Source organism: Pezoporus occidentalis, unplaced genomic scaffold (assembly GCF_034315485.1).
Source record: "Pezoporus occidentalis ecotype Australia unplaced genomic scaffold, CSIRO_AGI_Poc_V1 ctg38, whole genome shotgun sequence".
Classification (NCBI taxonomy): Eukaryota; Metazoa; Chordata; class Aves; order Psittaciformes; family Psittacidae; genus Pezoporus; species Pezoporus occidentalis.
In genome coordinates this window covers 7,067,498-7,093,848 of record NW_026915702.1, presented here as the reverse complement: position 1 = coordinate 7,093,848, position 26,351 = coordinate 7,067,498, and the positions used below count along the sequence as shown (strand labels likewise).

Sequence of the window (26,351 nt, the reverse complement as noted above, 5' to 3'; positions counted from 1 at the left end):
ATGCGATATTAAGTGACAATACTTAGGAAGTACATTCGGAAGAATATTACACTTAGTCTTAAACTGTAGGCGGCAAGCAGACATTTGAGGATCCATCTGGAAAGCCATTTAATTGTTGTTGAAAGGCCATCTTTTTCTGAAATTTTTTAATTCTTTGCTGAATTTAAGGTGACAGACTTAATGATTTGAATGAAAATGCAGCTGTGATAAATCCCGATGTCTGGACTGTATCTTTACTGAATAGCTGATGTTGGTGATTATTTAATTTGTGTCACTGGAACTTTTGGTTATATCAGGTAGTCGGATGACCCAGTGTTAAGTTACCAGTGTTTTTCTTCCAAATATAAATCTAACCTCTTGGTTAAATAAGATTTGCCAGTCTCTTTGATCAGTACTTGAGATACTCTTTTTTCATTGTCTCAGCTTTTTCTTTGTCAGATCTAAATACCAAGCTGCAGCTGTGGTAAGCTGGATATCCATAAACATAACATATATACTGCTGTCTTTACTTCCCATTCTGAGCACAAGGAATGTAGCAGTGTATATTTATTGTGGATAATGGTCATATAATTAAAATGGTAAAAGTGTATTTTTGGGCACAGCTGCCTTTCCATCAATCAGTTACATTACTGGATTCTCTTCTTACAGAGAGCCTAGAGAACAAATTTGGAAAGTTGAATACATTTATATGTTGGGGGGGGGTGAAGGGGGGAACAAACCAAAAAAAAACAAAACCCCACAACCCAGAAAGTGAGTAGTTGTTCATACCATATTACATCTCTAGTCCTGTCATTAGATCTTCATAGGAGAATTGTAATGCCTGATTGCACCAAAGAAAATTAAACTCTCCTGTTTCCTAGCACCATTTCCATGCTCTGTGCCCGCATCATCTGTGGTATTCTCAAATACAGCCTTTAGCAGTTACCAAGAATGTGGGAATTACTGGTGCTGTGTGGGTCTCTAACACCGGAGGATGTTGCCTGGCTGGTTCCAGGGAGCCCGAAGGGTTAAATGCAGTGAAGCCTTTCCCCAGCTTTCTGGGAACCTGGCAGTGGCTTTCTTTCAGTTCCTTTGTAATGGGAGGAACAATACCTGAATTCAGCCTTGGGTTGTGCTAGAGAGGGGGAAGGATTCAGGTTATAGTGTCAGGGGCAGCAATTGCACTCAGGCAGTACCAGCAAGTGCTTCACCCTGTGGCTGGAAAAAGTGGAATGTTAACAAGGCAAGTCTCAGATAAGACCATATGTATGTAGGGTTTTGTTGTTTTTTAATCCATTTCTCTCTGCTCGTGGTTTTCTTTTTAGTTAAATTAATCACGCTGTTTTGAATAGGCTGCATTCTGCTGCTGGAAACTGTTAACTCGGGCCCTGGCTGGTGATGAGCCAGCCTAAAAGCAGGGAGACACATTTTTTGTGTGTGTTCAGATGAGTGAGTCTTGTCACTTGAAGAAGAAAAGCATTTAGACACTAAAAGCCAAGTCCTGCACCAAGATAACAATGATGACTATCCTCTAAAAAAATCTCACAGTGAGGCATCATTTCATTAGCTGACTGAATGGAAATTACTTTTCTGAATTAAAAACTGTTTATTTGTGAAGCAGACAATCCTGCAGGCATTGATAGCTACTGGCTGTATCTCATCTTTGATTTCTCCAACAAGCTAGTACTGTTAAAGACAGCCAGGAACATTTGGTGAGAGGAGGCTGCATGGGAATTTCATGCTTGTTTCTGTTTTTAGATCATCTTTCTTTTAAAGAGGGATTTGGGTTATATCATAAAAACGAAACAAACATAAAAAAACAAAGGCACCGCCACCAAGACCAACCACAAAACAAACTTGAAGTTAAGGATAAACATGTCAGTGTTTTGTTTAGTTACTGAGTTGCTGTACATTCCTCTACATCCAAACATTGTTTTGTCTGAAGCATAAGTAGTTGTGGATAACTGATAAGGCTGCCCTGCCCAAGTACTTAATATGTTTGAATGTGATGATCTTCAGCACATGCCTTATATTCACAGTATCTGCTTTTCAAAGTGCTTCTTCATTTCTTGAGTATTTTTTACCTTTGTTTTCTAAGGAAACGTACTCAGTTGCATATCTGTGAGTTCTTTCACCCTGTTTATATCCTTCACACCTTGTTTCAGTTTATCTTGTGGTTGGAATTGACAGAAAGGCACAAGTTTCAAAGATACTCAGTCTTATAAATCTAATGTAGATTGTCCATATTCATATCCTCTGTTCAGGAGACGCTTTAGCACATGCACAGGTTGGGGTTTTTTGTTTGACCTGGTGCTGGACATTTAGCAAGGATTTAACCAAGACCCAGGCACAGGGTGTAGAGCATCTTCTGTTGAGGAGTTAGGATAGAGCAAGAGGAGAAGAAGGTGTGTGGAGTGTGAAGGAATGTAATGAGCAACTGAAAGGAGTTGCTGCTCTGCTCATCACTGGTGAGTACCACAGCTGGAATAGTGTGTCCAGTTCTGGGCTTCCCAGTGCAAGAGAGACATGTACATACTGGAGCGAGTCCACTGAAAGGCCACAGAAATGATGGACTGGAGCGTCTCTCCTAAGAGGAAAGGCTGAGAGCTGGGATTGTTCAGCTCAGGGAGGAGAAGGCTTGGTGGGGTAGGGTATCTCATCAGTGGATATAGATGCCTGAAGGGAGGATGCAGTGAGGTCAGAGACAGGCTCTTCTCAGTGGTGCCCAGGGACAGGACCAGGGTCAGTGGGCGGACAGTGAAGCACAGGAGGTGCCATCTGAACATCAGGAAACACCTTTTCACTGTGAGAGTGACCGAGCATTACCACAGGTTGCACAGGGCAGTTGTAGAGTCTCTATCCTTGAAGATATCCAGAAACCAGCTGGACATGGTCCTGGGCAGTGTGATTGAGGTGGGCCTGCTTGAGCTAAGGGGGTTGGACCAGGACACCTCTAGAGGTCCCTGCCGACCTCAGCCATTCTGTGATTCTCAGTTGTGAGGGGGATAGAAGTAGCTGAGGTTGTAAAGGGGTGTTTTAGGATTTTGCATTGGGAAAGCTTTATAGATAAAAGTCTTCTTCACAAAACAATTTCTTATTTAAGTCTATTTATATATTAAGCATTTTATCGCTTTATGTTTGATCATGTTAAGCATTTTTAGGATACTGAAGTTCTCTACCCCAGAATTTACAGCTTTTGTGTAAATCCTTGTGTATTCACAGAAGACTTTGTGGAGAGCTTCTGGACGGAGGGGCTGCTATTTCAGATATTGAACCCAATTGATGATGTGTATTTTTTTTGTATCATGCTAATGCTTTTATAAACTTGTTTTCAGTCAGATTATAAGGCTTTCAAAACATACCACTGCGGAAAAATTTTGCCTTACAGTTGTATAGCAATGTTTTTACTTCTAAAATGTAGCTAAAATTACATTCTAAAAACCCTTCTAAAATTACAACTAAAATGCCATTAGTTTTTTATGAAGTAACTGCTTTATCATCCAGTTCAGGCAAAAAGTGTGGCTATTGTTCCTCATTTTGAGGGTACGGTCACAATTGATTTGAAATACAACAAGCTTTAAATAAACCTCATCAACTAGCATGTGGGCTATGCATTCCTGAGAGCAACCAGCCAAGCCATGCATACACAGGACAAATAAACTGCAGCCTGATGGCTTTTGTTGAGTGAACTTATCCTTACTGTTTAGTTGCTTGTTAAATACTTTATATGCCCAGCTAATTCCCTAATGATCACTAACTTTCTCTTCTTTAAAACAAGAAAGTTTTGACTGCCTCTGTGTGAATTATGCTGAACTGGAGAAATTTTTTGTATCCGTACAAAAAGTATTGTTGGATGCAGACTGTGAATTATTGTAAAATGAGACATTATTTATATCTCTTCTACAGTTACAATACTCTTGAGATTTAACTGTTCAACTGCTGTATGGGAAACATGCATCTCTAGTGGGTTTGTTTTTATGTGTGTTAAGATGGAAAGCAGCTAGTTGATATATTATGAAGTGAAATCCTGGTACTGGTTGTTGAGAGCTTGGAGGAAGAGAAAAGGCAGCTAAAAATTGCCTGGTTTTGTATATAATTGTAAGTTTTACCAGTTCAACTGCTGGAATTATATTTTCATTTTCTGTAAGGGCTTCATATTTAGTAGTGTATGTATTTGTGTGTTTATTTATAAAGGACATACTATTACATTCCATATTTTTAAAAGGATTTTGTATCAAGTTGTATTTGGATGGTTTGGAGGGTTCCAGCTCTATGAAGACAGTTTGTGGAATTAAGATTTTGCACAGCCTGTATTGTATGTGTGTGTGAATGTGTATACATGTAAATTGTTCCTAGTAACGGAAGAAATCTATCAAGAAATAGCCAAGATTAGCTGTGTTCTTTGTTGCTGAAGTTGGGTGAGAGTGGTTTTGTTTCTACTCTTCAGGTTATTTAGGATTGTAAATAAACTAAAAAAGGCAAGTGAGGAAGGTCTGTGGCAAATGAGATCATCTTTTTAAACAGCGCTTCCGAGCCACTTCTTTAAAGAGACCTTTAAAAACATGAATTATCCCAAACACATTGTTCAGGCTATCTTCTAACTGTGAGCAAAAGATTAAACTCATTCCTTAACATTTTATATCAGACAGGCAGATCCACTGCAAATGAAGTAAAAAAGATCAAAACTGGAGGTAGAATAAGAATAATTTATCCAGCTAATGTGTACATGTGATTAGTTTTATCTCATAGACTGCAGGATAATACTGTTACTTTTTGTGAAACAAAGTTTTGTGGAAATCATTGCCTGCTGTGCAAGGAATGTGATTTTCTAGACAGAGTCACATAAATGTTTGTTGAATCTGTAAGTATCTACCTGCTACTTTATTTCTCTTTGAGAAAACTGAATTTTATAAAATACATATTCAGGACTTGAAAAAACCTCCCCCACTGCTTCCAGAATGTCAAAGCCAAGCACAGGGATTTAGCCATACAACTTCTATTGAAATTAATTGGATTTGTATGGCTAAATCCATGCAGTTCTTCTGAAAATATTATGGTCTCTTGTATATAAAATATAACAATATGTTCACAAACATGTTCTCACAAAGAATATTTGGACAGAACAGTAAAACCAGGTTTAATTTATGTTTACAGATGAATAACTTTTGGTTTACTGTAAATGTAAGGGTTCCTGCTGAAGTATACTGAGTGAATACTAAGCATGGGCTGTGCTTGCCTTAGGGCTTCATTTTTTTTAAACACATGAAGCATTTACATAGGAGTCTTCTGTACTTAACTCAGGAGGGGGAAGAGCATTTCTGACTCATTAATCCCTTTTTCTTTTAGTAAGTAACTGGGTCCTTCACATCATGCACTTGAGAAGTGTAAAATATACAAAGAAGTGGGAGGGACAAGCAAAATGATGCCTGGCTTGCTATAAGGTATAAATTCAAAATCTGTTTCTCTTTGCAAGAAGAAAAATAGCAAAGGGAAACAGGGCAGTACTAAATTTACTGCATGTGCTTGCATGATACGCAGGTTTGGGATAATTATTTTCTCTCTTGTTCAATAAAGTGAGTTGTTACCATGGTAGCATTCATATTGCACAATTTCTCTGTTATAAAATAAATTGAGAACAGTTTCAGAGACAGAAAAGTCTTTGTATGAACCTTTGTTCTGTTCTTTTCTCTCTTTTGTTTAGTTTTTCCTTTAGTGCAAAATTGTGTCATAGAAATGAGGTTGGGGTCTTAAAATTGTTCTTGAGATGCTGAAGTCTCGGTACACTTTCCAGATAAAAGTCAGTCGAGTACTAACGCTGTGTAGTGCTTCTTCAGGACAAGATGTGCAAAGGCAAACATAGCTTTGGGAGTTTAGTTTTGGACACTGGTTAAGTTGGAGGATATCTGCACTGCTACTTCCCACAATGTTAGTTCTAGTAATAAAATTGAATACAGCCATGAAGAGAGTGCAGGCTGCCAGGCACCTCCAGAGGAATAATGTGGATGCACTGATCCAATAACTAGCTCCTGGAAGTCATCGCCTTGCCTGTGTTCTGTTTCTAATGTGTTGTCTTGGGCAAGCTGTATTGAGAACTTGTTGAAAAGCAAGTCTGTGGGCCTTCAGTGTGAGAGAGGGAAAGACCCTCATAGTAAGTATTTTCAACCAGAGCATAGTCTAGATGACATTTTGGTCTCTGCTGCTTCTCTTACTGAGGAACAGCAGATTGATAACACTTCTTGGTCAGTTGGTTCTTTGATGCCATTTTTTAAATGTTTATTGGCTTCAATGCAGATTCTGCTGTGGACATTTTTAAATAGGCTTGAGCAATACTTCTGTTTCTGCTTACTGAAAAGATTCCATAGGATAGCCACGGGAGCTGCTTACCCATTGTGTAAAGCTTATATGAAAGGCCTCCAAGAAGGCGGAAAAGCATTCAGGATGTAGGACAGATGATTGGAACGACATGTAGTTTTTCATCAAGCCCTAGTGGTGTCTTTGCCAAATCATCACTGATTCCTCCTTTTTCTTCAGTTTTGTTTTTCTCCTTTGTTTTCTCACTTCAGTAGACAATAGCCCTATTAGTAGGAGGGTGACTGTCCTTCATCCATGAGATCAAATGGTTTAATTGGCTGCTTGATTCTTTCCTGCTTTTTTTTCACCTTTCCATTGATCTCTGTATGGATTTCTGAGAGTATGGTGATCAATATTGTACTTCGGGGGTGGTGGGGTTTAAGCCTTTTTATGGTGATTTAATTTTAATATTAAAACATCAGATTTATAGAAATTTTACAGAAATATTACAGAAAAGTCTTGACACAAGGGTTATTCAAAAAATACAGTTGCTATCTCAAAACATCAACTGCAGAAATGGAGACCTGAGAAATTGTTTCTTGTGTTCCACTTAAACTAAATCAGGGCACCTTTGTGTAGGTTCTTCTGTGCTTTTAATCCATTTCTGAATTACATAGAAATTGCCTTGTGTAGCACATTAGTATTTTAGACTCTGTTGCTCCACAAATATTTTGTGATGATGCAGAAGCCATATAGTCAGTATTTACTACCTACACAAATTTTAACTCAATGTATATAGCAAGATGTTTTGGGGAATCTAGGAAGGGGTTGTGTCTTCAGATGGTTTTGTCCACCTAAATGGTATTATCTTTGAATGCTGTGAAGTACTAATTGGCTGCATACTGTTACTAAGCAATGCTTCCCCTTTTGCAGGTATTTAAATAGAATGCATACATAGTCACTGCTCCAAAGAGCAAAACAATCCTTGTGGATTTCTTGAAGTGCAATAGTACTTTATACAAAACTTTTCTCTCATTCCAGCCTGTTTCCTTCCCACATGTCATTTGCCTTCAAATACAGTGCAGTTAAATTCATTGACCAGCATTGCCGGTGACTGTGCCAGCATGCCAGTTCACCAGTTCATTGGTTGCCTTGATTAGCTGACAACTTTTTTTAGCCAACGTGTATGTTTGCCCAACATTTAAGTGTCAGAAATTGTTCTTTTTCACGGTTAGAAAAGCTAAGTGATATATGGCATAACCAGCAAGATTTCACAGTTGTGTTAAAGGGTGGTGGAAAATGTATGAAAAAGTGTTATGTTTGAAGAATACTAAGTTTTTTCCTTTCCAATTAGTTGTGACAAATGAAGTTTCATGCTGGCAGATGATGTTACATGCTCTTTGCCTTATAAAACCAATAATAACTGAGTAAAAGGTAGAAAAATAGTATTTATGACCTCTTTGCAGGATCATCCATGCCAGATGCATAAAGATATTTATAGATACCTTTTGAAATTGCATCTAATGTATTTAATGGGTCATTGAATTTAAATGTCTGATATTTCATGACTTATTAATTCCTGGATGACTGAAAGCTTGACTTCCTGTAGAAAGACTGACAAAAATGGATGTTATAAATTTATAGTCCCTATTGTAGTGTACCTAAAAGTATGGATTTTTTTTTAAATAAAACCAAAATTTCTTACACTAGGTTACAACCATCAGCTTTGTGCTGCTATGATAGCATTTGTTTCATTGGTTTTCAAGCAACTAGAGGATTTGACTACCTGAGTGACAGCGGTTGTCCTGGTCTTTGTCTTGCTCCTGGCAGGACCAAAATGCCATAGGTTTACTGATTCAGAACACAGTATTCTTCTTGAGGGTAAATATTTGGTTTCCTGGCATGCTTGGGGAGGAGAGATTCCAGATCTGCCCATTTCCCACTGCAGAGAAGAGTGGCTCTGCAGAGTTCTCTTTTCCCTTGTGCTGCGTGGTGACAATCAGCCTGGAACTGTAACGTGCATTCATCCTTGGTGTTTTGTCTGTTCTGCTTAAGGGTACCTGGGGACAGCGATACAGGAATATGTTAAACGTAAATGTCCTTATTTTGTTAGGGAAGATTTTGCACAGAAGTGTAAACATTCCTCTCAGTTGCAGTTGTAACCGTTGTTTTGTCAAGGATCCAACATCACATATGAAATCAAATTCTAATTACCGTCTTAAAAACCTGATTTATTTTCATATATGTCCCCCGTTTGATGGCTTAAAACCTAGTGTGTCTCAGTGCCATATATACAGCTCTTGCTGAGAGCTAGACAGTATTGTTTCTAATTTCTTGGTGTTTATGTGCAGCCTTATAATGAATTTCTCTTGTGATTTGTGATCTTAATGCACCTAATCAGCACAGTCTTTTTAGTTCTTTGTAGTTTGACAGTACAAGAACAACATGAAATGTTGTATTTCAACAGGTTAGATCTGTATGTGTGTATAATTTTATTCCTAATTATTGAAGTCCCTGAAATGAAGATTACTGAGAGCCAGTTGTGTATGTTGGGAAATTTTTCTTCCTTACAATTTTATTATGCTCCTTCCTAAGCATCCTTTGCTGTTTCTTTAAGAGACACCATATTGGGCCAGTAGAGATCTTTGTTTTGTACCACTATGATGTACTTCTGTATTTTAGTGATTGATACATGTTGTTTCTATTATTATCTTTGTTACTATTTATTCCTGTTACGGCGCAACTAAAATGTGCAGAGGTATATGTACTCACAATGAATGTGGTGATGATTGCAGTCTTCTGCAGTGAAGAAGAAGCTACTCACTTCTTGTGAGTAGCTGAGATGCACCGTGGTACTGTGCAGAGTCTGTAAAGATTTGGTTTAGTAATCTCAAAGGTGCATTTATTATGTATCTTAAATTGTCATTTTTCAGAGCAGACTCCCACTTCAGACTACAGGGTATTTTACTATTTGTCTAGCCTTGTGGTAAAAATGTTTGATTTTTATATTTCAGAAGTATTTGGGTCTGATGTTCCCTGGAGTTCTTGTTTTGCTTAAAAATTCTTAATATCTTATTTCTTTATACAATATTTGCATCAGTATTCTTTTAGCACTTAATTATCATAGTCACCCAAAAATAGACTGCCATTAAGACATGTTGAAAATCTTTTTCCTTCTTAGAGAAAGCAAGGTAGTTGAAGATACTTCAACATCTGATTAAGAGAAATCTCCTGTAATTTCAGGATTTCTGCTCGTGGCATACGCAAAGTACCGATTTTAGTCCTCAGGACAGGCTAGAAATTGTGATTTCTTTTATTATTTTTGAACACAGTTATATTTGTGAACGAAACTGCATATGGCAGTAGAAGGCTAGCAGCTGTGTACACAGTTCCGTATTTTACTCAGCATTAAAAATTACAGGGCCTTCTGTAAATATATCAAGTCCTGTCAGTATCACAGATGCTTAGTAGTATTTTAAAGGTTACTTTTTTCTGTTTGTGATAGAACTTGTCTTGCAGTATCTAGAAATGCTACTATTGTGGAACAGAAGTGTTATAAATGAAGGACAAAAAAAAACCCAGTTGGGCATTTCCTGGATTTGGGAATTTGCAGTTATATACTTGGTCAGTTGCACAAAGGTTTACTTCTGGAAAAAAAATTGTTTGTGTCCCTTCCTCACCTTCTAAACAGTGCTTGGAACCTGAGACCTCTGATGCAGAAATGAATCAGGGGCTGCCAGAAGGATACTTCTGTTGGCTAGCTGTTGCCTATGCCTTGAAAAATAGCCAGCCTTTGTCTGGTGTCCACTTTCTGAAGCTACCTGACTTAAGTAATCAAATTAACTGTAAACATCATTCCCCAAGTGTCTCTTTGACCATCTGTTACCATCTTTGCTTGCTCTGATTTTGAAGTATGAAGGCGAGTACTTTTGAATTATATATCTATAACTCCTATCTGTTGTCCTTCTACTTAAGAGTGCGTTTTCCAGGTTGTTGTGGGATAAGTTAGATGCACACACCTCCAACAGATTGCAAGTACATTCAAGCTGTGTTCTTGCATGTTTTGGAGGATCAGAATAAACTCCCTTGTGATCAGTTCCAGGGGTCTTAACAAATTTCTGAAGATATTTCCAAATACATCCTCAGGTACAGAAGATAATTTGATCCTCTCAGGAAAAATAAAATGTTAAGCAAATTTCTGTCATGCCTTTCCAGGCATTATGGAATACTTTTGATCCTCAAAATGAGAGAACTGACGCAGAAATACTGATTTATCCGTGCATCTCTCTGCAGAGGTTTCTATACTTTAGGGCTTTTTTTTTTTTTAATTGATGAGGAGAGTGAGGCAAAGATTGTTGTGAAATGCCTTTTATTTTCTTTTTTCTCCATAGGCAACTTGATCAATGCTTAAGTAAATGTACTAAGAGAAAAACAGAGTTTTTTTCTGATTTTTATATTGAATAAAAATAAGAGAGAGCAAATTCATTAATACTTTGAAAGATTCCTTTAATAATAGTTCCAAAATGAATAGATCACTGACCTGCTTTTAAGAAGTGATGTTATTGTAACTGTGAGTGGGCAGGGCTAATCAGTGAAAATGCTTTTGAGAAATCAAGCAGTTTTCCAGAAGACGGTGGAGGAAGCTGGATTTTCATAATCTTTTCTTCCTCCCTCCCCCCCCTTTTTTTGTTTAAGACTGCAGACAGAGCGTGGAGAAAATACAGTAATGAATAGTGAGAGAGCCCTTGCAAAAACCCAAGAGAAAGGGTAAAGGGGAACACAAAGTGGTAGGATGTAGAAGTGGATGCATTGTAACAACCACATTAAATCAGACCAGAAGTGGGCTTACCCACTGTTTTACTTCTTATAAGGCAGTAAAACTGTCTGACTACTTCTGATTAATACCAGTCATGCAGGAAAAATATAAGACTGGCAAGCAGAAAATGAGTTTAGTTTGGTCTACATTACAGCTTATTACCTGTGACTTAAATGCTTGCCACGGAGTTCATTACATTTAGCAGCGTGCAGTTGTATTTCCTTCCATGAATCTGTCCAGTTGCTTTCTTAACTCCATAAAACCCTCTACCACCACACTGAGTTTTCAGTGGCAAAGTGTGTCACAGTTTAACCACAAATTTGGATAAATACGTCCTTCTGGGTTTCTTACTTGCTTTTTAAAATCGCCTTTCTAGTTTCCTGGATGTTGTTTCTGTGTCCCTGTTTAAAAAAACAACTGTGGTGTTTTTTTGAAAATGGTTTTGTGAAGAGAAGATGTAAGGAGTGAAGATAATGAGAAAGTACAGAGGAGAGATGAAAGGATGTGGCCCTGATGAGTCAAGATTTACAGCTAGTTGGAGTCACTGAACAAAAAACCCCTAGAAGAGAAACCACTAATTGAAGAGAGTGGATTCCAATTTTAGACTATAAATTCTAGATCAAGGTGAGAAAGTGTCTCCTTGAAGGAAGAAAATATATTTGCTTCACTTGAGATTGAAGAGCCACAGGGAAGCCAATTGCAGGAGAATGTACTAGAAATAAAGCAGTTTTTCATAGGCAGAAAGGTGTTCTGTGGTCTGAAAGACAGGATGGAGTGGGATGGTGCAGAACAGGAGGAGGGGAAGAGGAAAAAAGCAGAAGATGCACGTTTACCCCTTAAACAAATCTAGGAAATTGGCAATTGGTAGCACTTTCTGTCAAATATTATTTAGTATAAATGGAACACGAAAAGTAAGACTGAGTGGAATAAGGCAGAAGTGATGAGCACTGATTATACAGTGGGGAAAATACTGTATGACAATGACTACTGACCTTTGTGGTAGAAACCAAAAGAATTTTGTAGTGTAAAATTCAATGTTGTATGCTTTGGTCTTAGTAAACTTTTCTGCTATGAAGATAGGCAAGAAATATTTTGAAGGTGGTGAGTATGATGCAAACCCAGGGGGTTTAACAGCATGAAATTCAAGGTCATATACTTGAGGGTAAATAAATATTTCTTAAAACAGAAGGATCATCTTTTAGAAAGTGAAGGAAGTTTTGGCTGTCTTAACAAATGACTGAGCCATCAACATGATGACGCTTTGAAAAAGCCAGAAGGGGTCGCGATGAAATTTAGTGCATTCATGAAAACGATGGCATGACACTATGGCTTCTGTGACACGGACTGATCTCAATCCAGTAAATTCTTTTATTATACTGAAGACTGAAAGCAGGCATTTTGCATGAGAATTCTTAGGGGAAAAAGTGATACAAATCTCCTTCCCTGCCAGGCTGTCAAGAGTGCTTCCTAGTAACAGCAAAACATCCCTTGAGTCGTGATAGAACAAACATTTTTAAATGCTTAAATGGGTATAAAAACAAAAGAAACCCTATTAGCTTAAGTTACTTCACTTTTTCTAAAGGTAGCAGAAATAGTTTATTTCCTTTTCCACACGCCCCCTGTCCTGTACCAATTAAACATTTAGTGAATATGGTGTTGTCACATCTGGAATTTGTCAATACATTTATGTCTTGAAAGTTTGTTCAAGTTAATAATTAGTGTGAAGTTCTGTTTGACCCAATCTGATGGAGTCTCCTGGTAAAGTGCTGTCGACCCATTGATGAGATACACAGAAATTACTTAAAAATTGGGGAGTGTGGTGTATACTATTACAGATAAAGAAATAGCGCACAAGGTCCTGGAGAGTCAACACAAGATAATGAGGGAATATTTATGTGACAGAAACCCAAAAGAAAAATAACTAATGGGACAACGAGAGACAGCAAATGCAAGCATTCATAGAAGACAAAGGCTTGCAAAGCAGACTGGGTCACTGTGTCTGCCTGTAGTATCCTGTAAGCCTATAAGCCTACAAGTGTATTTGTTGCCAAAGTGAGGGGCATTGAGTTGCATCTGTGGAGCAGCACCAAGGCTGTGGCTGAGGTACCCCTGTCTGGTGGTGTTGGTGGCTCTGTTAAATGTCAATAAAGTTTTGACTGCATTCCTAAGAGAGTTTAAAAAGAGTTGAATTAAATTAAGCTCAGAAAAAAAGGTAAAATACCTAGCTGGAGCGTGTAGTGATGAATTCTTTAACTGTGCCCTTCAAGGACATAAGCATTTGGAGAGGTGTCCCTTCTGTTGCAGTTTTCTCATGTATTAAAAGTCTCTCACAAAACCTAATTCAGAATGAAAAGCTGATTGTTAAAATCTAAGTGTTCAAAAAGTTTTATTTTTAATAATTTTTATAAAACCAATTTTGATGAATTGATGACTTAAATATTAAATTATAATGTTCTATTGTTACCTTTCTGTATGAGCTTTTTTAACAAGCCTGACACACTGAGCATACTCTGGCTATAATTTTGATTGAAATAATTTTGAGCAGGTTTTTTTTTTTACACTCACTTAATTTACACTAGGGTCATTGAATTTAACTCCAGGAGACTACTGCAGTAGTCATTTTGACTGAAATGTGTTTTCTAAATGACATCTGCTTTTCAAACTGACTTGTTGCATAGCAGTGGTTTTAGTGTGTGTGTGAATGTAACTCTTGGTGGGTTTCAGAGAAGTGCAGGAAGTTGCATGTTTGCTTTGAGAGCCAAGTGATGATGGTGGTGCAAAGCATTGGGGTACATACACATTTTAATATGACTGAAAGAACATGATACCATTGTCTGATGGTACAGAATAAGGAAAGTTCTCCATTTCTTGGTAGGTTTGAGGTTAAGGATCAAAAAGCTGTGGGTGAAAGTAAGGCAAACTGAAGAGTTATAATTAACATTGCATCTTGGGCAAGATAATTGAAGATTATAGACTGTGGAGATGAAAAATACCTTGCTGATCATCTAGTATGTCTCTGCCAGTTTTAAATTGGTCCTGCTAGCATCTTTCATTAATATTTTTCTAGTCTGGTTTGAAATGTACCACTTGGTGAGATTTCAGTCACATCTCTGAGGAAGCAGCACTTTTTTTTCCTCCTCTTTTTTTCCCCTCCCCTGACAGTTAGCATAATTTTTTCTGTTTAGTTTCATCCTATGGGTTTGGGATGTGCCACACAGTTTGTCCAGACTCTCTCCTGTGGTAGCTGTTGCTTACCCAAACTAACCATCTGTTTCCCTGTATCTCGGATCCTAATTCTGCTCGTTTTGCACCTCCGTGGACATTTTCTGGCTTCTCATGGTGTCCTTGGGAAGAGCCTGGCCTTTCTCAGCAGACAGCCCTCACTTCTGGAATCCTTCTTGCTTCCACACAGCCATGTGCTGACAAAGCCGGTCTTTGTGTCTGCTCAGGGAATGATGCAAGGCCCATCTGTCAGTCCAGGCTGAGAGGCAAAAAGCAGCCTTTAAGGACGACTTGTGGGTTGCTTGTTTTTTCCAGAGGTTTCTGTGTCCATATTTGACCAGTATTATCTCCAGAAGGAGTCTGAGAGGTCATTATCTCCTAGCAGCAACTCTTTGCTGTGCTTTTATGATTATTCTCACCTTGCATCCAAGCTTTCAGCAGCAGGTTTCTCACACAAATACTTTTCTGAAAAGTTCAGTAATGGCTTATTTTTGATCATAGCAGTGACAACACCTTCACTTCTTTCAGATCATTAATTTTTCTTAAGATTTTCTTGTTTTTCCTGTAAAAAATTCCACATACTTATTAACTTTTGCTATTACTAAATCATTATCAGATCTAACTTTAATTTTATGAATAGCTTTAGAATATTTCTTCCAGCTGTAATCTTTTGTTCAAAAGATTCTCGCTAAATATCCTTTCTTATGTCACCCACACATTTTTTCTGGCTTGTTTCTGGTCTGGTTTTGCCAGATGTTTTTTCCCCAAGCTTTCATGATAATGAAGTGGAGCCACTGTACCCATGGTATTAAAAAAGAAAAAAAAGGGCTTTGAAAAGTTGTTGGGTTTTTTGGTAAGTTGGGTTGGTTTGGGGTTTTTCCTAAAAAGTGCAATTAGTTTGACAGCCTAATCATAATTTTCCCAGCTGTATTTCAAACTTTTGATGTATCTTCATTTAGGAACAAATTGTCTCCAAAGTTGAACTTTCAAAGTAGTAGCATTTTGAAGTGCTTAAGTTAATAGGTAGCACATGGACCTTAAGAGTTAAAAGAACAAAATCACATTAAAATCAAAGAGTTAAAATCACAGAATTGGTGATTTTTAAAGTTTTGCTGCAAATACAGTGTCTTAAACCCAGTTCATTCCACTGTATGCTGCTTTACCAGGTGAATGCCCCAAGTAGGCATGGAGACTGTTTATATAAATGCAATGAATTTAGATCAGGTGTTAGGAAAAAATTCTTCACTGTGAGGTGCTGGCACAGGTTGCCAGGAGAAGCTGTGGCTGCCCCATCCCTGGCAGTGTTCCAGGCCAGGTTGGACAGGGCTTGGAGCAACCTGGTCTAGTAGAAGGTGCCCTTGCCTGTGGCAGGCAGGTTGGAACTGGATGAGCTGTAAGGTCTCTTCCAACCCAGATCATTCAGTGATACTATGAATTTTATGCAAAGTAGCTTAGCTCAAGAAGCGGTTGGAATGAAAATTAAATCCGGTTACGATTTAACTCCATAGATAGTTTTTAATTCCTTCCTCTACTACCCCCATCCCAGTTACCTGTTAGATGTTCAGTGCAGAGCTGCCTTGTATCAGAGGGAGTTGAACCTTTGGTGTCCTAGAAAACTTCTTAACCATTTGGTCTAGGGAGTCGTCTTATTTTTCTTAATCAGGTCTAGACAGATAGGTTCAGCACAAAGTATTTGAGGAATTTGATCATTCCACATCAACCACATTTGGATCCTTTCTTCTAACAAAGCAATTTATTGCAAAAAACTGCATGTTGCCCAATTCGGTGGCTGGCTCATCAGGAGGAGAATCCTGCTATGTTGTATAAAGCAGAAAAAAATGCGCAAGTCATTTCTTCGGGTGACAGAGCTCCCTTGCTGGTTTGATTGTCCTTGAACCCGTTGAAAAAGCAAACAGAGCTCCAGGCTGCTGTCCTCAGCATGCAGGCTTCTGGGTTTGTCCTTTGGAGATCTCTGTCTTTCTCAATGCCCAGGATAGGCATCTCTAACTAGGCTTTGAATTCTGTCCCAAAGACTCACAAGTTAGGTTTTCTAGTTTCTAACATTTGACTGGGAGGTGGTCCCTGTTTACTCCCGATAGATATATGTTCTTTCTCTTTGTCTCTACTGAGCATCCTTGGAGAGAAAATTGTTTATTACCTCCATCAGTTGAAAATGGCAGTTTTCTCTACATCAGTCTTTTTAGGCAATCTCGGGATCAGGACTAACTGGTTCAGCGCTCGCTTCCCTGTGATGACATTTTTATTAAGCTAAATAAATAGAGGTTTTGTGAAAGAAGCAAAGGGTTACAGTTTGCTAAATAAGTTTGTGTTACTCTGATAATCAATAGCTTCATTTGTCTTGTAATATTGTATATGGAGTCTTTAATGTCTTGAGTCAAAAACATTAATGAAACTTGATGCTATTTCAGATTTATTGAGCTAGCCTTTAGTAAGGAATTTTACATTGCCAACCTTGTATTATACACATAGCATTTGGTGCTAGTCGGAAAAGAAAGTGGTTACAGTTGATTGTTAAAGTATTGCTGGAGCGATGGTAATGCAGCAGCAAGGTCACTTTTACATCCCACATAAAACTGAGATGGGTCCAACTCCAAACTACCTAGGCTTTTGTTGTGCTTATCAGGAGCTTTTAGGAGCCTCCTGCCATTCCTTCATTCGTGGTTTCTGAACATGGGGCCAGCTACAAGTATGTACTGCAGAAGTGATTCACGGTAATGGTGCACCAGGGTGTAAAATAGCAATTGTTATAGCAGACTACTCCAGACTGCTTCTTCACTGACTGAGTAACAACTTTGTTGAATGAAGACTGTAGATAAATGTGCTCTCAAATTCATGAGTATTTTAAGAAAATAATCACCTAACAAGTTTGAGGCTGATCCCAATTCCGTCACATGTTTGAAGTGATTCATGAACTGGATTTTGAGCCATTACCATGTACTGAATTCAGTTTTTTTAAATGCTGTAAATCATGTGATACTGTATAATGTAATTTATAGACTTGAATTAAGTGAATGGAATTTGTGAGGATGGGTAGGCCTGCGTTCCTTAACCAAACTAAAAGCTTTGCAGAATGATGACATCCAAACTATTTTTGCCTAATGCCATATAAAAGAAAGTTAAGCACAGGCTGTTACAAAATTGCCTCATTCTTTGTGACTATTTTTTTTCTGTTCTCCACAGGTAGGTATAATTTCTATGTATTATGTCCACTTAAGGAAAAACTTTATTATTCCTACCTTCTGCAAGCATTGTTGCAAATAGTGACCACGTTCACTTTCAGCAAAAGAGTGGGGTTATTACTCAGGGGGCTTTTTTATTGGTAGTGGTAAGAACTCGCAGCTGCTTTTTATAGCAGCGTGCTTCCTTGAAGATTTGAACTGATGCCTTATTCTTCAGAAATTCCTTACTATGCTGTTATCATTTCACAGAGGTAGGTCAGGGTTGGTTGGGGTTTTTTGAAAAGTAGAGCTGTGTGTGGTCAAATACCCGTTCTTCATAGAATGTAACCTCATTGCCTTGAATTGTCAGAGGCATCTATAGCAAAAGCCAGGGAAATTTTTTCTTGTTTCCTGCTTTTTACCTCTTTATTTCCCCTGGGAGCTGGGTTGATGTAAGGAGATGGTAGAATCACCATAGCGTTTTTTCCTAACTGAGGCAGAGCAGACTGCCTGCACTCAATGGTGACATCCCACAACTGCATTTTAGTGATACTACAGTTGTCATTTGAAAGAATGAAGATAGTGAGAAATATGCTGATATGTGGCTGTTTTGGTAAAATAGTCAAGACACTGTACGTGTGTTTGTAGGTAAATTTCTCTCCTTCCAGGCCCTGCTCTTTAAGCACACAATCTTCCAGCCTTTCCAACCTTCACATTCTCTTTTATCTGGACTAGAGTGGTAACATCCATCTGTTGAAAATGCAGTATGAGCTGGCACAGGAATATCCACCTTTGAGTCTGAAAGTTCAAGAGGAGGTCTTTGGCTACAAAGGAAGGAGAATCAAAGTCTCTCCTAGTTGTCAGGCAGAGATTTGGAAAACGTTCACCTCATGCCTGTTATTCCCCTTCCCCACATTGCCTTTCTCTCTCTGATTAGAACTCCAGGGTTGATACAAAGGATGAAGGGTTTAGCCTGTGTGCACTCCCTGTGCAGAAAATGTAATGATGAAAATGTTCCTGGGTTTGCTAGGTGCAGAACTGTGTGAAAATCAGTGAGCAAGTATGGGTGACTTTCCAGTGAAATAGAGGAATGATGCCAAATGGAAAGGAAAAAAAAAAATAGTCACTGCTATTCATGCTAGCAAAAATGACTAACATTACTGGTGTTTCTTGTTCCTAGATCACCTCTCTTGTGACGCTCCAACTCTTATCTACAGTTGGCCATAATGACCAGCTTGATGGACCACGGTACAAATGTACTGTATCTCTGGACTTCATCAGAGCTGTTGCCCGGTGAGCTTATTAGAGTTTGTTTACTGTTGTATGTGCTGACTTGAAAGAGACTTCAGAACCAGTATTTGCTCAGTCTATAGCTCTCTGCAGACCAGAATAGAAATCTGTCTGTTTTCTAAGTAAGAGAGAGTCGTCTTAGTTATGGGAAGTGTTGAACTTCAGGTAAGTTATAGTCCAGTCTTGGTTTGGAAAAGATTTATGTTACAGCAGCAGTATGTGTAACAGTAACACATTGTCTTCGTGCTTAATAAAGGTCAGGGACTTCATGCAAAAATACTACTCTAAAATGCCAGTCCATTTCATTACCAAAAGGCACATTATGGTACTTGAATCTGAAATGATATTTAGTTCTTAACAGTGTGTTGTACATACAATATAAAAGCTACACAGGTTGTAAGAATTCTTCCACATAGTCAGTCTTGTGCGATCTGTAGTTGATACAAACTGATTCAGTAAATGAATTGTAGGTACCTCAACAGCTCTGCTCATTCGGACCCTTCAGTTTTGGACTCTGAGAACTGTTCCAGATCCATTAGGACAGGTGATAAATGACAGACAGAAATGCTTGCAATACATAGGCAACAGTGAAGCCTATGTCTCATTGTGTGAGGTAGTGCCAACAGCATTACCTCACACCTGTTGCTGCAGCCAGATTATTAGCAGATCTTGGATAAAGAGTCAATAGCCAGAACAGAGCTCAGAAATGACATGTTGCGAAAAGGAGGAGAAATGTTCCCAAGGCCAATTCTTCTCTGTAATGTGGGATGTCAGAGGAACCTGTGGTGTAGACTGTATCCCATAACCTCAGTGCATGCGTTGCTCTTCTGAGCTATTAAATGTCCAATAGCCTTGTCAGTATTCCCCACAGACACCCTCATCTCAATTTGTGGTTGGTCAAGCCGTAGAATGAAACTTCATCTGGTTCAGGCCTTGCTCAACCATACTGCCAGGACCTCCACAACTTCACTATGTCTATTTACTATGCCCAGCAATAAAGTCATTAGTGAATGATGTCCTGGAAAAGCTCACTGGTACCAAGTACAGCTGACCATCTGCTCAGCAATATGAATCATTGTGTATACAAATGTCCCCAAGTTCTTGTCTTCTGTGACTCCAACAGTGAATACAGAGACCAGTTCATAAAATCTGTATTGACTGTGAAGATCCTTGAATTAAGATACTGAAATGATGTCCCTTTCTTTACAACTTTAACATCCGTAGAAATTTCACTGATTCCATTAAAGTTGCTGGGAAGTAGAGTTGGCCAGAAAACAAGACCAGAATTTGTGCTATGCAGCTCATACTTACCAGAGAGAGTAGTTTTTGGAGATGCTATCACTTGAAACCTCAATGCACAGTATAGTGCTTTGGCTTGCTTTCCTTTAGGTCAGATGTATGTGTACACATACACGTATACATATGCACACAAACACACATATATATATCCTGACAGACTTTTTCTACATGTTTTGAGGCAGAAAGCCTTTCTGTCCACCCACTCCAACCTCCAGGTAGTTTGGAAGTGTTTATATGCTGTCCAAATAGGGCCATTTAAATGACTTGACAGATTTTACAATTGGCCTGTTCTACTTCCCTCCTGTTGCCCTCTCTTTTTTCTTTTTCGTGCTTTGTTCCTTTGTTGCACTTCTTTTAAGTATCTTTTCCAGCCCATAGTCATTGTTAAATCTTTAAGGAGGACAATCCATAAAGGTTCAAGTTTTCACAAAGCCATAATAAATGCACTTCCCCCTTGTCTTGATAGGGCTAACAACAGGGTGAAGGCATGTTCTGTGCTTCAAGAAATTTCATTTTCTAGCTGTGCTATAGTCTTGCAGCTGCCTGTAGTTTTTAACCACCCATGGGAGAGGTTATATTTATTGAAGGAACTAGTTTCAACCAAAAGACACATCAAATAAGCAGCCCATCTCCTTGATTCTTTTCTTCTCTGTTACTGTAGTAATACTGAAATAAGTTTGTTAGTGTTGTGGTTTAAGCCTTGCAAATCTTCAGATTCACTGAAATCCTCAGATACTTCAGCCTTGCTACTGTAGCATTATTTCCTAATGGAAGGCTGAAGAGTGCAAAGAGCAGAACAGAAAATGATGCTCTCTCCCTCCCCTCCCCACCCCCATTCAAGCTGTTCACATTGTCATTTTATTTTCTATATTTTTTAAGGAAAAGTGAAATTTGCATCATTACTGTTTCTTTTTTAAAGCCACCTGTTTTTGGAAAAGAGTAAAAAACTCTTTCTGGTGGCTTTTAGTGTGATAATTGCTGGCCATGCACAGTCTGTCTTTCGTACCACAGAACCTCATGTCTGTCTCTATTCTGTTGCATATACTCAGTTTTCACAGAGGTATTTGCATGCTTTTTACCACATAGTTTTTTTACCAGCTTACTTCCCTTTTGGTAAACTAGCCGAAGGTAAGGTTAGACATTTCTTTGTTAGAAATTTTTAATTTGCTTTAAGAATTTCAGACCTAGGTTAATAAATCTTCTGTAGCTGAAGTAGGGATCTCTCAGTGTTTGTGGAAGGTAATAGATCTTTTCATATGGTTTCTAATGAACCCAGTTGTTATGACAGGACGGCCGTGTTTCATAGTTGATAAGGTCACCATTTGTTAGTGTGTGTGGTTTTGTTTCTGTGGAAAGCCTTGTAAGTGAAAGCACTTTTCTTGAGTGATCCAATGTCATGTCAGTCTTAACAGTGGAAGTTAATGTCTTTAATTTCATCACTGGATTATGAAGTAGACTTAAACACAGTGTTTCTTGTTATATCTTGGGGATTTCTAAACTTTTTCCTTACCCGGTGTGATGTTTTATAGAAACTTTTTGAAAAGTGGGTTACAGGACGATGTGTGAACAGAGAATATTAAATGGTTGTAGTCTAGCAAATAAGGCATTCAGCTGGTTAAGCTCACTTTGCATTGTGAGTGGTTGTTTTTGCATCACTGAATACTTTTTTAAAAAAACCTTTTAATTTTATGCTTGTCATTATATGCAGTAATTTGCGTTACTTATTCAAACAGTAAACCCCAAAGTCTGAGCATTAGATTGTAAAGCAGAATGAGTTTAGAGACAAAAAAATAATTATATGTTTTATTCTACTGCTGTTTCATTCTGGCTGCCATTAAAGTACTAAAGTATACATTAGACTCTTCTGTTAAGTGGCATTCTTGGATTTTTCAAATTTAGCTATGAACATGGGTCAACTGGTGTCAAGACTGAAAGAACGCAGACTACAAATGAGTACAGATGAAGGAGATATGTAGTACATGCTAGAACAGGTGGTTTGGAAGATGAACAAAACGTTCAATAGCACAAAAGACTGCTGCTTTGCATCACCAAGTAGAGTATCGTGTTTATCACATGAAAATATGATCTTATTAACTTTAATATATTTTTACTACTTAATGATTGAAATAAGAATCTTCAGTTTTTTACTAGAAAGCTGCTTTATTTCTCTTTCAGTATCTTACAGAGTTTAGATAATCAGAAGACAGGTACTGTAAATAACACTAAAAGTTAAAAATTCATTCATCCTTGATTGCATTTCTTTTACGAATATTGCTTGACATCGATTGTTCAGAATGTTCTGTGTATGCTGTCTCCACACAGGTTAACGTCTTAGCACTGTTAGGATGATTGCTCTAATATACTGTGTTTTTGTTTATAGGACCGTGAACTTCGATATAATAAAGTACTTGTACGATTTCTTGTGAAAACAAGCTTCACAGCCATATGGACTCTGTGACGATGACTAAGGCAAGCTGTGTTCATCTCTCTACTTAGCTGGCCAGAAAGAAGAGTATTTTGGCTCTTTTGGATTTGTCCAAACAGGTGCTGGCCCAGCATGGAACCTCATGAAAATACTCTGATTGGTCTGGGTGGATCTGAGCAGAGGACTATTTACCAGGGACCCTGGAGTATTTGGAAGCAATGTGTTAATTATAAACAGCAGGGTTTGAGCACAATCTGTTCTACTCTTAATGATGTTATCTTAACACTGAAATTGCCTGAAACCCATTTATTTAGGACTGCATTTTGCTCTATGAACTCTCCCCAGTGCTTTGAACATGGCAGCAGCCCTTGTTTGTATGCCCAGTCTTTTCACTTCCTCTCTGCAGGAATCTTTGCAATTGCCTGCCAAAGCAGCTTTTCCTGAGGCCACCATTTTAGGGGAGTGGAGTAGCAAAGTATAATAAACGTAAGAACATACTTCAAATCAAGCTGGTGTAAATCCTTCTTTCTCTTCAGTTGTATGTCAGCAGATTTTTACACTGCTATATGGAGATCACAGCCATTGGAAACTCCCAATTAATCACAATAGTATCTTTTTTCAGACCAGTCATAAATGCTGAATGTAAATCTGTTTTTACAAAGCTTTATATAAAAAGAAAACATTGATTCTTAGAATTCTGTTCCGATGTCAAACTTGAAAGGTTTTATTTTTGTTTAAACATTTTATAGTCCTTTTACGCTTATCCAGTTAATATTAAGGGATAATTACAATGCTATTTGGGATGAACATACTTTGATACACACTGTGTAATGACTTCTGTAAAGTATCTGCCCTGCGGAGGAGGATGACACAGCTGCCTTTCCATCAGAAAGGGAAAAGTTCAACAGGTGACTAAGTATTCCTGCAGCAGTTCCCCAGAAGAGGCAGAACAGTGAATAATCAGTGTGATTAACACAAAACTGCAGCTTTGGAAATACACGATAGAATAGACTACAGTTACATTTATCTCCAGTTTACATGTAGAAGATTCCCAGCCACCACTTCCTTTATGGGGTATTAAAATTCCCATGTCCATGTTGGGATTACAGTCTTACTGAATCTGAAGATTTCTGTCACTCTTGAAAACTCCAGGTCCCACAGCGTGTTACTCAGATGTTTCACTCCTGAATGCTGGTCTTTGACGATACAAGACCTTGCCATGTTCTGTGTTGACCGTTATGGTTTTTTTCCTTTGAAAAATCATCATTCTTTCACCCCATTGCTCTGATATTGGAGATGGTCAAATACACTGAATACATGTAGCTTTTTCTGTCCCCCCACCCTCATCCCCAATTGGGGGTGTGTAGCCAGGCCTCTGGATTCAGACCCAAATGAGCAAATTCCAGGTGAATAAGCAACACAAGCATCTCTCTGGCCAAGCTGTCGCTTCTCCCTCAGGAGAGTGGGAAAGGGCAGCAGTGAGTCATCTCCGGGATGAGTTTTCCTTCCTCCCGCTGAGCTGAATCAAACCCTCCACCTGTCCATGAGGTGGCAACATTTGTTGCCCTTACCGAAGTTCTGGGATGCAAATACGTAACCTGTTTCAGAACGATTCCTACCAGGTTTTGGGTTTACTAATCGAAAGGTCCATAAGGTGACCTTTGGGCTAAGCTTTACAGCTTCTTCCCCTTTTGGGCATAGTGCTGAGCCGAGCTCAGCTCTCACGAATCTTCTAGGGCTGAACATTGGAGGAGGAGGGTTTGTGTTCAGATGTAAACTAGTCCATGTAAAGCCACAGCAATACATCACAGGTTTTTTGTGATACCTGATCAGGATTAGAATTTGACGTACAAAACATGAGGGAACTGATACAAATTTATTGTTACAACTCTTCAGTCACAGAATTGGAACAACTGCAGCCAAACTTGTTTACAGCTTTCAGCAAAGTAGGGCAGGGCTTGTGAAGCTCCCACACCGGATGCATGAAAACCTTAGAGCACCTACCAAGCAGAAGTAAGAAGCTCTTCTTGGGGAGGCTTTGCTACCAATAGCGATTTGTGAAAATACCACATTTTATTTAACCTACATGAAAATACAACAAGTACTCAGTATTTCCAGATACACACATCAAGAGGATACAGGGAGAGCACTGAAAGCAGCTTTACAGGTAGCTTTACATGAATATATGGATGCTGTGATGGGTTGATGCTGGCTGGAGGCCAGGTGCTCACCAGAGCTGCTCTATTGCTCCCTTCCTCAGCTGAACAGGAGAGAGAAAATGCAATAAAAGGTTTATGGGTCAAGATAAGGGCAGGGAGAGATCACTCACCTGTTAATGTCATGGGGCAAAACAGACTTGACTTGGGGGAAAAACTAATCAAATTAGAGTAGGATAATGAGAAGTAAAACCTAAATTTTACAAATGCCCTTACCCCACCCCTCCCTCCTTCCTAGGCTTAACTTTGCCCCCAGATTCTCTACCTCCTCCCCACCAGTGGTGCATGGGGACAGAGAACTGGGGTTGTGGTCAGTTCATCATGTTATCTCTGCCGCTCCTTCCTCCTCTGAGGGAGGACTCCTCACACTCTTCCCCTGCTCCAGTGTGGGGCCTCTCCACAGGATGCAGTCCTTCAGGAACAGGCTGCTCCAGTGTGAGTCCCCCACGGGATCACAAGTCCTGCAGCAAACCTGCTCCATCCTGGGCTCCTCTCTCCACAGGGCCACAGCTCCTGCCAGAAGCCTGCTCCTGTGAGGGCTTTCCACAGGGTCACAGCCTCCTTCAGGCATCCCCCTGCTCCAGAGTGGGGTCCTCCCTGGGCTGCAGGTGGAGTCTGATCCACCATGGACCTCCATGGGCTGCAGGGGCACAGCTGCCTCACCATGGGCTGCACCACAGGCTGCAGGGGAACCTCTGCTTCAGTGCCTGGAGCACCTCCTGCCCTGCTTATGCACTGAGCTGGGGGTCTGCAGGGCTGTTTCTCTCACATATTCTCACTGCTCTCTTTGGCTGCAACTACTGCTGCTAAGCAGCTTTTCCCTCTAACATGTCCCAGGGGCACTACCACTGTCACTGATGGTCTCAGCTTTGTCCAGTGTTGGGTCCACCTTGGAACCGGCTGGCATTGGCTCTGTCAGACAGAGGGGGATTTGTAGCATCTTCTCACAGAAGCCACTGCCTGTAGTTCCCCTGCTGCCAGTACACAATAATTTTGGTCATGTTAGAGACATTTTCAGGCAACGTTTGTATCTAATTTCCTATGGGAGAAAAATTAGAAGGATTTTTACCAGTTGGCTTAGTATATGGCTGTTTCAGGAATATTTGTGATGCTACTGATAATGGGGGTTGAGAAGAGGTGAGATGCAAATTCAGAGGTTTCAAACAGAAAAAGAAGAGCCAGGCATAATGGTCTTTTGCTCTAGTATAATAGCAAATTGGCCCAAATTCAATATTGTAGGGTTAAATTAATTCCAGAATCTTAGTTTTTCAGTAGTATAGATCCATAGACATACATAGTTACTTGTAACATTACTTAATGAAATATACTTTATTCCTTATTTTATTGTTAAAATTCAGTTGGTTTTTAGGAATGAGCTCGTAAATATGGAGAAATGGATTTTCTTTTCACTGTTGCCACATCTTTTCTCGAAAGAGATCAAAACCAGAACTAGTTCAAGACTTAATTGCCAATAGCTGCTTAACAGGCAGTATAGATGGAATGGACTAAATATGCCATATTCAGAAATGGTGTTTGATGTATGTTTGGGAGTGTTTGAATGAGGAACAAAATCAGTCATGTAAGTTCTGGTTTAGGCTGCAGCTGGAAAAACATCCTTTTTGCATTGTGTGAGA

The 26,351-nt window shown here is 39.0% G+C and overlaps 1 protein-coding gene across 2 annotated transcripts in view; it reads left to right on the top strand.

The window, feature by feature from the left end:
• Nucleotides 1–23,009, top strand: part of ORC5 (origin recognition complex subunit 5) — a 72,278-nt gene extending 49,269 nt beyond the window's left edge. Inside the window, exons 14-15 of one of the 2 annotated variants that reach the window (XM_062632013.1) lie at nucleotides 18,668–18,780; nucleotides 22,457–23,009. In XM_062632013.1, coding sequence (XP_062487997.1) covers nucleotides 18,668–18,780; nucleotides 22,457–22,502 — 159 coding nt within the window. In that variant the 3' untranslated portion in view covers nucleotides 22,503–23,009. Of the gene's footprint in view, nucleotides 1–18,667; nucleotides 18,781–21,975; nucleotides 22,422–22,456 lie in introns of those variants that run through there. The other variant, XM_062632014.1, reaches the window with a different exon arrangement.
• The last annotated feature ends 3,342 nt before the right edge of the window (nucleotides 23,010–26,351 follow it).